The sequence below is a fragment of the Sturnus vulgaris genome, chromosome 2 (assembly GCF_052056855.1).
Source record: "Sturnus vulgaris isolate bStuVul1 chromosome 2, bStuVul1.hap1, whole genome shotgun sequence".
NCBI classification, from domain to species: domain Eukaryota; kingdom Metazoa; phylum Chordata; class Aves; order Passeriformes; family Sturnidae; genus Sturnus; species Sturnus vulgaris.
This window is the reverse complement of record NC_142244.1, coordinates 99,595,881-99,608,931: the sequence shown is the minus strand read 5'-3', so window position 1 is coordinate 99,608,931 and position 13,051 is coordinate 99,595,881. Positions and strand designations below refer to the sequence as shown.

At 37.4% G+C, this 13,051-nt stretch overlaps 1 protein-coding gene across 3 annotated transcripts in view; it reads right to left on the bottom strand.

The window, feature by feature from the left end:
* Nucleotides 1-13,051, bottom strand: part of WWC3 (WWC family member 3) — a 97,833-nt gene that overhangs the window by 30,771 nt on the left and 54,011 nt on the right. For all 3 annotated transcript variants that reach the window (XM_014882440.2, XM_014882439.2, XM_014882438.2), the window contains exons 7-8: nucleotides 9,286-9,435; nucleotides 7,145-7,218 (exon numbers count right to left, since the gene is read on the bottom strand). In XM_014882440.2, coding sequence (XP_014737926.2) covers nucleotides 7,145-7,218; nucleotides 9,286-9,435 — 224 coding nt within the window. The remainder of the gene's footprint in view (nucleotides 1-7,144; nucleotides 7,219-9,285; nucleotides 9,436-13,051) is intronic.

Below are 13,051 nucleotides of genomic sequence, written 5' to 3'. Positions count from 1 at the left end.
ATGTCAGGGCCAGGAAGAGCGAGAAGGGTCAAGATCCCTTCTCTCCTCTACCCAGGCTGCTCTGCTGTTAAAGATTCAGTAAACACTCCTGAAGCACATACAGCTTACTTTACAGGTGTTCAGTGCCAAATGAAACAAATAGGGACTCAAGAGCCTTTCAACAGAATCACAGAATTCCAGTACAACTGAGTTATCACAGCTTGGCAAGCGAGCGTGAATCAGATGAGCCTGGACTATTTGATTGTGTTTATAAGCTTTTACACAGCTTGCAGACAAAAGAAGATGAGATTCATCTGAAGTCTCCCTGTTTCTTCGTAAGACAGCTGAAGGACTGACCCTTTCCTTCATTTTAACACTCTCAATTGTCTTGCTAGTTATTTTTACATTGCAGGGTGAGCTGGTTAAGAAGCAGACCACAGGTGCAAATGAACACCAATGAAGGCAATAAGGAAGAGAGAAGTATGATCAGGGAAGAGATCCCCCTCTTTCAGTACTAGCAAATCAGCGATTCCACTTGTCTGTGGAGTAAAACACCTTCACTAAATAAAAGAGGTTTTAATTTAGACTCTTGAGCTTGCTGAGAGCACGTAAATTCCTTTGTGTATGACATTCCAGCTTAAAGTTTGTTTTTTTCCATTCAATTTCTGTTACTGTGATACTTTAAAAGTCGGAAGTTCTCATACAATAACTTAATTATATTGTTATTGTAGGGGGGAAAGTATTGCTGTGGACAAGGTTTGTATCATTGAAGAGTTCCAAAATCTGATCAGGTGTTTACTTTGATTCCCTTGACAGTCTTTCAGCTAGCTCTTCTTGTTTCTACAGTTTTCCCTTTACACAAAGAAAAACCAGACACAAAACACTCCATAATGCAGGAATCTGTTGAAGCACCAATTAGCCAGTTTTCTGCAACCTCTACTTCCTGCACATGAACTGGAGTTTTGGGGCAATTTTGTTGCTTGCTTTCCACTGGGGAATCCCTCTATACGGTAACTTGTTCCAAGAAGCGACCAGTGACAAACTTTTCAATATTTATCTCCTTGGCTAGAAGACACCCTTAAGGTTTTTATGGTCTCATTCACTCAAAATTATGGAAAAAAAAATCAGAGTAATCATGTTTAGTTATGCTCAGAACTTAATAAAAAATTCCTCTTAAGTATGTTCTGTAACTGCAATATATCTCCTCAAACACGAACTTTCCTTCCAATCACAATAAATTCATAAATAAGCCATTTCATTGTTCTTGCCTATGCCAGACTTTATGCCTGTACTACACCAGCCATCCTCACTGCTGCTGTGTTAGAAGAAAATGGCTGTTGTCAAATTCAGTGCATATATTAACCTGCCTTAAAACATCCACTTAAATAAATCAGTGACTTGACATAGATTGCAACCTAAAGTGGAAAAAAATATTTAGGATCCTTTATGAAGCCCCTGTTTTCCTAACACATTTTTCCTCCCTAATGAATATTTTTAAGATACTATTTTTCAACTGTAGTCACTGCAAAAGAGTGCTTTTATCTGGCCTTATGCCAGATACCGAGGTCCCTACTGATCCAGCAATTTAACATATTCCTGTGGAAAAAACTGTTAATTTTGAGCCATCAACATTCCAGGCATTTTGCCCACTCCCATCCTTGCATAACAAGTGCTGAGGAGCTTCCATTCCTCTCTGGAGTAGTTGGTATCAAATGACTGGTTCCCTAGGTAGGCAGGCCAACTTGCTGCTTAATTCAGTATTAAAAAAATTCAAATGGAGATGAACATAACAGCTCCTGTTAAAGGAGGAGCACAGATGAGATGACAAAGGTTTAACCTGATGATGATCTCACTGACTTGAAATAGCACACTTTCCCTGAAATGGCCATACAAAGTATCTAAAATGATGTCTCACTCAAGATAATGCAGATACAGCATGAGGATGGAGATCAGTAGAGTCAGTAGTTGACTATACAAACTACATCATGGGGAAAAAAAAGGCATGTATTTCCAAAATTTAATTAGACATGATTTAATTAAATTTAGTAGCATGTCTGAATTATAGCTCTCCACAGCTTCCTCTCCCTCTAACAAAACAGGGCAACCCTTCTGTGACTGTAAATACCTTAAAGATTGTGTTAATGTCCAGAAAATCACTTTCAAGGGTGATATCTAAAGCCAGCACTAATGAAGTTATATTGCTGAGCTCAAGAGGATATTTATTAAACAGAGCATAAGAAGTGAGTAAAAATCACTTATTGTGAGATGAGCAATTTACAATTATAATTTACCCCATGTTAGATTCTTACTGAGACTATGAACAAGACAGGTGTCTTGGGGAGAGAAATACTCTGAACCAATTCAAAGGTATTAATTCATGCTTGTATAATGGACAAGTTATGGGTATCCTACAGCTGGCATCGTTCTTCAAGCTTAACATGGTTTGAATTTTACAAGGGAAAAAAAGGGAAACTAAACAATACCCCTCTACATTTAAATGCCTAGGCTTTTGGCTGACACACCATACCACTCTAGAACTGAGGCCTTTGCTACCTGTGGTATGGGAAGACCAGTGGGGATAAAATAAAGAAAATATTCCAGTTCTGATTTGAAAGCAGTGGTTAAGATCACATAAAATCAGCCCTGCTTACTCTTTTCCCTCGGCTTATAACTGGGCCCAGTTCTCTGACATTTCAGGTAATAGGGAATATCACCCACATGCAATAGCCAAAGGAGGTGGCTGTGGGACCAAAGACACATCATGAAGGGTGTAAGAACTTGGTAATTTCTGGTATTTACTGACCCTCTTGAGTGTCAATTTTGATTTATATCCAAAGAGGGGAACACTAGAGAAAGATGAAGAAAGAAATGGAAAGAACAAGAAGCTAGGGAACTTGGCCAAATGCTCAGAAAATTTCTCCACTGTGTCTATTTTGGCTGTTCCTGCAAGTATGTGCCACTGTGGCTTTGGCAGACAACACGAGCATGCTCTGTTGAATACCCAGCCTTCCTGACAACCCAATTCATTCAATAACAACGAGGTCTTAAATTGGCTTAAGAAACTCATGAAACCCATTGGAGTCCACTGGTATTTTGCAGATTTCAGGAAAATGGCAAAAATCTGCCAGGAGCAGTTTTCCCAAACGCACAGGTGAAAGAGTACAAAACCTTAAAGAAGTTCAAAAGCATGTCTAAGCTCCCTTTATAACTCAACGAAAATGCTTTAAATCAATGTTTAAATGTTTAAAAACCAACACTGGGAGATTTAGGTTTGGCTGAGCCAGGTATTTACGTGATATCAAAAAGATTACTTCATCCTTAAATCAGATTTTCAGATTAGTTCAGCAGAATAAAGCATGCAAATCCACTGAATTTTACTAGAGATTAGGTAATTAAACCTTGAAACCTGCCTATACAACATCAATTTTAAAAGGAAAATATTTGACTGTGTTATTGTATGTGTACTGGAATGTTGCTATCAATATCCGATCAACATGTACTTTGTCACTGTAAGCACAAATTGCACTGACACACTTCTGCTTATCCTAGTGATTTTTAAAGGCCCAACTGAAATTTAATTTTGGAAATGAGACAAGTTTGCAACAAACTATACTGAACAGAAGGAAGTAACATCCTTAAAGACAAATGTAGAAATATTAAGCATATCTGAGGAAGAGGTTTTTTTAAAGGCTATAAAAAAATCTCTTGACATCCACTGCATGCCTCTATGACATAAATGGAAAAATAATATCGTTGAATTCAAATTTACAGAAGACACAGATAAATACTACCCAAACTAAGTAAGCTGGTTGAAGATGTTTGAATGTATTAAAGTTAGGTACCATTAAACTGGACTATTTAAAAAAAAAAACCAACAAAAACAAAAACAAACCAAAACCAAAAAACCCACAGCTAAAACTTTCGTTGCTTCTTATCAGAGGGAGCATTTTTCATCTACTGATTAACGCCCTTCACTGGACATGAGGCACTGAAGCAATGACATTTCATGAACATTTGCTAATAGATTTCATGTAGTCATTCTAACAAACTGCACAATTTAAGAGTTATCAAAGAAAAACAATTTGCTTTTGATTTCTTGTACTATGAAGCAGTATATTCAGAGAAGTGCTTGAGGGGTACACTTTCCAGTGTGCAAATGCTTTCATGAGAGGTGGTCTCACTGAAATAGCAACTGAAACTAAAAACAGTATTTATCCAGGCAGCTTGGGGCTGTCTGTTCAAAAAGACCGTCCTCCCTCCCCCTCCTGCTTCTCCGGAGGGCCACACTGGCAGATCTGAGAGGAGAAATTTCATGGAAATAAGGTACAGTTTATTTAGAAATAATGGGGGAGAGAGAAGAGTACAGAGCAGAAGAAAAGTGATTGAACCTCCTTTCAGCATGACTGGTGAGTTAAAAAGTAGAATTTACAAAACTCCTCTAAGAGCCTGGATCAGAAACAGGGGAGAGGATCTCTTCCTCAGTGTGCTGGAAATGTCAGAACCTACAGTGTACAACATCTGAAATACCCATGGGAAAAATTAAATTGAAAATCATCCAACTTCCTTCCAGTGGGAAAGTGATGAGGGGAAAAAAAGCTATGTGAATGTCTTAATTTATTCAAAGGCCAAACTATTTAGCAGCCAGAGAGACTTTTGAAGGAGGAATTAAAATGAAACTATCCTCTATAAGGGAGGAGGGATATTTTGGGAGTGCAAGCCAACTCTTCTGCAATCACTGGGCCTCATCTCCTGAATTCCTCAAGATAGTTCATTTAAAAATCCCAGCATTGCATTTCCTTGATTAGACTCCATATACAGAGAACATATTTTAAAGACTTTTTACTACACCTGGCAAATATTCTGCTTACACATGGCTAGATTCACAAGAGCAACTAAAATGCAACACTCTGTCCTTCAGTTTGTGGGGCCTTTTTTCCTGCTTTCCTTTCAGGGAAAAGACATACTTTTCTCCTACAAGGTATTTTAAGTCTCCCATTAAAAGTTTGTCTGCTGTACTTATTTGCTGTATGTTTCCACACCCGCTTGACAAGCAAGCAGTCACAATATACTGCCTTACAGTCGTGACGTACTGTAGCATTTTAATTTTCTACTTTGTAGATTTAATCCATCGCAGCACATTCCGTCACCCACACTGTGCAGTAACAGTAGATATTTCACCAGCCAAGGGAGAATGAACACAAAGATATTTAGTAGAGACAAAAGCCCTACAGAAATGCCAGCAAGCTAAGGGGAAGGAATGCATGATAAATGAAGAATGCAACCACAGAGATAACTGGTAGGAGCAATGAGCTTTGTGCAGTTCCACTCAAAAGCTGAAAGCTGATTACTTCCGTACAACATACTGGGCAGAATAAGGCTACTCTTTTAAAGCAACTAACATGCTTTTGCTAAATAACAGACCATTGTCAGAGCTGCTATCCTGGGAAAGCAAAACTACTCTTACTGCAATCACCATTCTCTAGTTGGAAGGTTAGTTACCCAGATTTTCTACACTTAATTAAGATCAAACACCAGCTCACTTCTGATGTTCAGAAATACTGCATTCCATGCAGAAACAAATGTTCGGCCTTTCCAGCTGAGAAATGCTTTGCTACTAAAAAAAAATTAAACCAAAAAAACTCAACATTGCTTCACCCCCTCCTAAAAAACACAACTCCATCTTTTCACTGTAATAAACAAATAAGAAGAGAATTGTCTTGAAAAACACAGAAAAACCATGTCAGGAAACTGAACTAAAAACATTTTAATACAATCTTCACTGCATCACTGGCTCTGTTAAACTGAACCATATAAAACTAAATTCTATCATTCTTCTTTCAGCAACTGTAAGTCACTAAATTATCACTGGACTATTAAGTGCTAAGTTAGCCTGTGAGCAAACAGGACACTGACACATTTTTGTTTAGTTCTTTTTTTCCCCCCAGTTATTTAATCTTTATTAGGTAACAGTCACTGGTATTTATACACAGTATGTACAGTGCAGACTTAATTCTGAAAATTTATCTGTGTTTATCTAACTTGTCCATACCAACTTAATTTTTGAAGCCTGTATTGTGTCCAAATGTGGGTGAATTTTTCAAGAACAACAAAATGGTGTACTGCCTATAAACTTCCAATTCCTGCCAAGACATGTGACAGCATGAGATTCCCCCAAAGAAAAAGTCACCATGATATGAAAAGAAGAGGCAAAATAATTGAACTTCTTTTTCTAACTCTTGTTCTGAGAGATGTAAAAAACTGGTAGAATAGAACACATTGAAAAGAAAAAGAAATCCTAATTAACACAAATTTTAAAACTATGGTTTTTAAAGTTAACTATATTGACTCTTTTAAGTGTCAGTCAAATTCAGTAACAGAATATTCTACCAGCATAAATCAAAATAATCATAAGAGCATTAATTTACTGAGTTCATGTAATCATCTGTACCTACATGATTGTCCTGAATATGTGGCAGATAATTTGAAAACATTGAGGTTCAATGAGGACCTGCTAAAATATTTAAGTAGACAGTACTTTAAAACTTCTATAAACTCATGAAAAAGCACTGCAAGACTGGCCTCCACAAGAGAAATACTTAAAATAAGCATTTAGAGTGAAGGACTTAGTGAAGAATCAATCTATTTCAAGTAATACTTTTCATCATTTTTATCAGACTTTTTTTCCAATTTCAACATTTATTTTTATGTACCCTTTTGCTCAGCTCTGAACATCTTCATTTATCTCACAAGAAGTTCTGCATTCTTTCTTCTTCATAGCTTCAGTATACTGAACTTAACACACAGGTATGCAAAGCTTTAGGTATCCTGACAGACCAGGCTGATAAGTAGAAGTTTAAAGACTGTTTATACCTAGGTTTGAGAAAGAGGGTGAAAAAATACAAAACAGTTTAACTGAACCACTACAATTTCGTGTTTATGCAAGTATAGAACAGGGCTGACATTTAGCTTCATCTCTGCAAACAAGGGTAATAATCTTATGATAAAGTCTTATATTTACCTAAACTTTCATTATCTGTGAACTACTCAATAGAGAGCAAATTAGTCTTCCCAAAGACATTTCAGCTAGGAGGCTGGTTCCAGTTCTACTTTTAAAACTTTAAGCACAAAAGTAAACATAAAACCCAATAGATTTATCTTTAATTACCTTTTCTTGGCCTCTTCATATTGCCAGTTCAGCCTTACTTTGTCTACGAGTCTTGTTTTGTCATCAAACCCAAACTTGCAGAGGTGAAGAGCAAGGAAAGGAAAAAAGAGAAAGGAAGAAATAAGTTAAAAACACTCTCATCACAATAAAAAAAGGGATAAATTAATCCTCCTTACTGAACTCACTAAAGAAACCGCTATGCTTTAAATAGTAACATAATAAAAAATTCAATTTTATGCCTTAGAAAAGCAAAACTAATTTATTGCTAAAAGCAGAGAAGATGAATAAGCCCTTTCAATAAAATATTAACCTGGAAATCAAAGGTTAGCAAATTGAATCATTGATAAATGGTCAAAGCTTTTCAACTTTATCCAAGTCTAAAAGACAAAAGAGTGTTTTAACTGAAATATTTTGCTACTTGATATGGCTATTTTATGAATCCCTTTATTAGAAGCAATTCAGATTGCATTCCCTGCACTGTGACGTGTTACCCAGCAGTTACAACATCAGTGCATTTTAAACTTTAGTAGAAAAAACCCCTACCTGATCCTTGAAGCACTTGCAGAATGTGCATTTATGCATAACTCCTACTGCACAGTGTTTCTACAGCAATTTCTAATTTAGGGCATTAGCAGTTACCTTCTCAGAAGTTTGTGTATGGTCTAATAGTTAAAACCAAAGCTCCTATACAAGTGGATTGCTGCACCTCTGGAGTTCTCCTCTAGCTGCTGCTTTTTCTGTCTCCATTATCCCACAGATAAAAACTCCACTTATTTTCTACTCACATGGCACTAACAATAGTTCCATGAAAAGATTCAGGTAATTATGTATTTTTGTTTCCCTTACAAAAAGCCTATACCTGATAAACATAATTTCCCGTGTACTTGTCTTGGATTGTGTACTGTGAATGGGAAAATGCTCCTGGGTTCTTTTGGTAATTTGTTTCAGAATTCAATAATCTCATCCACCACCCATCTGAAAAATGATGGCAAAGGCACCATCTGCCTAATACCCTGAAAGACAGCCTAGCATTAGCTCAGTTTTCTCAGATGCTTGAAGAGTCTATCTTCTCAAAAATAAGACTTCCTCTTCTGTAGATTTTCTCTTTCTCTCTCTGTCTGGAGACATCCAATCTGACAATTAGCCAGCAGTGAAGAAGATTATAATAGGTGAGAAACAGGATGATAAAGCCAATGAGATGATTTCTAACTAAATGTAAAGTAAAACTACCATACTACCAAACTACAAACAAATTTCCTTCTTGATTTGGTGTCAGTCATCCACAGAGGCATTTATTACTGATCAACAGCTGGGTTGCCACAGTACTAGTGCAAGCCAAATTTTTACTTATTATTATTTGGAGTACACAATTTCATTCAGATAGAACTATTTCCAAGGAATGCCAGTATGTTCTTCTAAAAATATAATAAATATCATAAATATGATAAGTACCCTATTTAAAGGCATATTTGAGCACAAAGGTATAACAGACTGCATCAGAAGTTTTGTTGATTAAGAAAAATACTTTAAGAGTAACAAATACTTTCCTTGTCTTAGACAGAGGAAAGGAGCAGATTTCTACTACACATCTTCAATGTATATGATATAAAAAGATGCCAAAAATAAAATTTTTAAAAATACACAGCTATCACTACTACCACAATGCTAACATCTCATGCAAAATCATGTCGCTACTGAAACTTCAAGCTGGCTAAAGAATTTTCTTCCTTCCTGCCTCATTACAAGTATCAGTAATTCAGAGCTGGGAATATGAAGAGAAGAGGTCCATGGACACTTAAGCAAGAGTTGTTATTCCAAGATGAACTTGCAGTCATCAAAGTGCTAAGGCAAGAAGTGCTCTGCTGGGCTGGCTGAGTCCAGGAGCTGATTTTACCTGTCACTGCCTGCAAGCATCTCCCTGCATCCCTCTGCCATGCTCAAGCAGCAGAGCCACCAAGCCCAAAGCTTGCACACAGTGGAACAACAAGCAAATGCAACTCCCTCATCACCAGTATTGCTTTGGATTTTTCCTATGCTCCAGCCAACACCTCTTAAATTGAAAGAGTAAATAACACTGTATCGCTATATTTCAAAAGCTAATTTTGTACAGCAAATGTTTCGCATAGGAAACACTCACATACCTCTCCAGTGATGTCAGTCTGAGAACAAGCATCGCAGTGTTGTTGAGGTAAACAGGAGTCACTGAGCGAACTAGAATTGTGCTGGAGATCCTGCAGGGAATCTGTAATACAACAGCTATTCCTGAATCCATCTGTTAGTTTGGCCAGGCTCTAAAGGAGAAGACATATTTAAAAATATTAGAAAAAACTGGTTTTATAATACTTTTTAAAAACAGAAAACAAATTTTTAAATTGTTTTAAAAGACTGGTAGCTTGCCTATACAGAGCTTTTTACAGAAGGTAAAATTCATTGTTGTGTAACTAGCATGCAAAAGGTTTGCTTTGGAATAGACCTCTCCTTTTAAAAGATGTATGTAACAGTAAACAGACTTTATATTATTTGTTTTAGATCTATGAACATTTTATCTTCTGTATAGCTTGTAGCTCTTTAAATCTAGCAGCTGTCAACTTCAAGTTAGCTGATAAAGAAGACAAATGCGATTCATCTGCCCTTTTGCCATCTTTGCACAGGTTACATTCCTTAGTCATTACTGTTATCTATCCAACTTGATGAATACCTTGTATTGATTGCACTTTTATGACAGCTGATATCATCCCTGTGCTCTCTTACCCAGAGTTCACATAGTTAAGAGATATTTTACACTTCGGGTTAAGCAAGGGACATCGCTGAAATGTCTAGACAATGACATAAACAATCAGAGTAAAGCAGAAACATCAGTCTTTGAGGGGAAAGGGGAATACGACAGAATCATACAAAATAACAAAAATAACCTTCTTGACAATATAAGCTTGGTTGACAGACTCTTAAAAAGCCTTTGAAAGAACAAAACTGTTAGTTTTTTATTTTCTCATTGTGCATTCTCTCTTGTTCAAAAATTAAAGATAATGTAGTATTAGTAACGAAATCACTGTGCTGGCTGTCATTTATGGCAGAGATCCTAATTATTACACAAAAAACAAAAATTAAAAACATTCTGTCCTCTCACCATAGAATAAAGGACAACCTAAAAATGTGGGGGGAAAAGTTATCAGAAATTTGAAGATCTGTTGTAATCTATAAATCATAACATAATAAAATTTGGTTCTAAAAATACACATGAAAAAACGTTCTAAAACTGCTTACTGTAGCATCTGAAATACAGAATCGGGGACAACCCTGAAGCACTGCATTGGATAAAGGTTGGTCCTCAGGAATTTCAGTAGCTCTGACTACTGGTGATTTGCAATAAGCCAAGGTTCATATCCATATCCAATTATCAGAAGATTTCTCAGTCTTGAAAGTGTAGTTTAAAAAGAATAACACAGCAATGCTGCTTTTTCTTACACCAAATTCAATTAGTTGAGTCCAGAAATGAACCTGTGTAACAGCAACTGTTTGCTACTGACAGGAGGAGCAAGGCCACGCTGAAGACATCTTGTTTCAGAGCCTAGGAAGCACCCAGGATTATGGAACTGTAGCAGGCCTGAAACTAGCCAGAAAAAGGAGCTTTTCCTGATGGCCTCCATTTTCATTACACATGGTCCATCTCATATACCAGCCCCTCCCTCAGGCCAGCCTCCACTGGAGATGAAGAAGAGGGAGAACACCCAGCCTGGTACAGGATGAGTGAACAAATGGCGTCCCCAGCCACAAGAGTGGGGGCCTGTGTTTCTCCCTGACAGCCCCTCAAATCACACACTCTGCTTGCTTCCTATTAGGGAACGGCAAGGAGAGACACAGGTGCACACCACGTATCAGACAACTTGTGCTGCTCCCTCTTCAGTCTCTGCCTGCTCTCTACAGGTCTGAGAGGGGCTGGGATTTCACCAGCAGTATTGGCAAGGAGAGAGGACAGTGCAGAACAATGCCAGATGTGCTGGCAGTGGGACAAGGCTACCACCACTTGCCTCCAGAAGCTTAATTTGTCTTGGGTCCATCAAAAAAGCCAATTCTTCTGCCACCTCTCAATTGAACTGAGCCACCTTAGTATGAAGGACAAAAAGCATTCTTTTTTTCTCAAACCTGAAACAGCAAATTCAATTTCAAGTTACATTGCCAAGGGATCCCTAGCTAGCGTCCCTTTATCCTTGCGACTTGTGAAAGGAACTGCTTCAAAACATGGGAAAAAATCCCAACTTTTACGTTATGAAAACTGTAGACTCCTGTCTAACTCTCTTCTTCAAAACTCACTGGAAATCATCCAGTCCTGTCAAGACTCCTGCTGTGTGGAGGATCAAGAGGGATCCCTAATGAGTTTGTAACAGATCATAGCCTCTTCCCAGTCAAGCATAGCCAGTTGCATCAACAAAAACTCAGGATTCAGAAAGCCTGAGGTTTCTCCCAATAAGTTATGCTCCATCTGCCTTCTTTGGCTAATACATATTACATTACACATATGTGCAATACCACAGATCCTGATGCCAGAACTTAAATCTAAACTTTTGCCTGTATTTCAGCTTCTTTATGAACTCCTGTCATGCTCCTGATGCCCTCTAACATTCTCCCTGGCAGGGAATGAAGGGCTACTTGGCTGCTGGCCAGGCTTCCTATCCGGGCACAGTTGCTGAATCCTGGCCCCTACTTAAAAATGAGAAAGCATTTGACAGGTGGCAATCACCAAGCAGCATTACCTTAACTTACATCTACATGCACTGATAACTATGCCCTAGGGCAAGTAAAAATGCATTGAGTCCTTCTAGTTGGATGAGTGAAAACAGGCACCAGCAATCCTAACATGGAAAATTACAACCCAAGTTAGCACATTTTTAGATAGAAACAATTTATAATTGTTATTATAAACAGTAGGAGTAATTTCCTCACCAGCTACATGGAGGAATCCAGCTTTCATCTCGAATTTAAAGGTTGTTTATGGCAACCCCACAGAAATTGCCAAATAAGCCTACTGTTAATGTGAAGTTCTAGGCACACCAGCCCAGACTTACCCGAAGAGAGAGAAATGAGCACTGCCATTTCACCAGTAATGTTCCCATCTGATTTGGGAGTAATGCACAATTTCAGTGCACTTCCTATCTAACCTATTTAGCCAATTTAACTGGTAGCAAAGAGAAAAGAAAAAAGAAATAAAAACCCCACAAAAACCAAAGTCTAGTGCCTTCCAAGGATAATAACATTTTAAAAGCATATGCACACTGAACCGAAACAAAATTATCAAAGCGATTGGGGAGGAGAGATAAACACACTGCTTTCAGGAACATAACCTCACACCTTTATTATTCAAACTCATATAAGAAGTCTGCCCACTTTTTTAGAGCAGTAGCACTGAATATTTTGCTTTATTTATAATCACAGCATCCAATTTAAATCTGACCACCTTCTTCCACACAACTAAGCCAATTGCCATGCTTCTACAACAGCTACAATTTCCAAGCACCTACACAAGACTGAGTGACTTCTACTACGTTTAGTTCTGTTGCTTACACTGGCCAGATGTAAATTACGAAGTAGTAAGAAATGGTCTGTTTCCCTTCTCTGAAATAAAAACACATGTTTTTTACACTATACTTCTACTCCTCTATTAGCAAATTTCAAAAGAAAAAAGATTTCCTGAAAGAGTTTGTCTGAACAACAGTAGCTTTAAAATGTAGTGTTTTCAAGGACAATACAATTCTAATATTAATAGGAAAATAAAAATTGAATTCTGAACTCCTTAGGAAGATATTTAAAACAGACTTGCACTTATTTGACAAAGCTAACTAAATCCATGATAATAATCTTCTAATAGTTATTAAAAGGCATAGCACAGATTACTTTGGTGATATCAAAAGT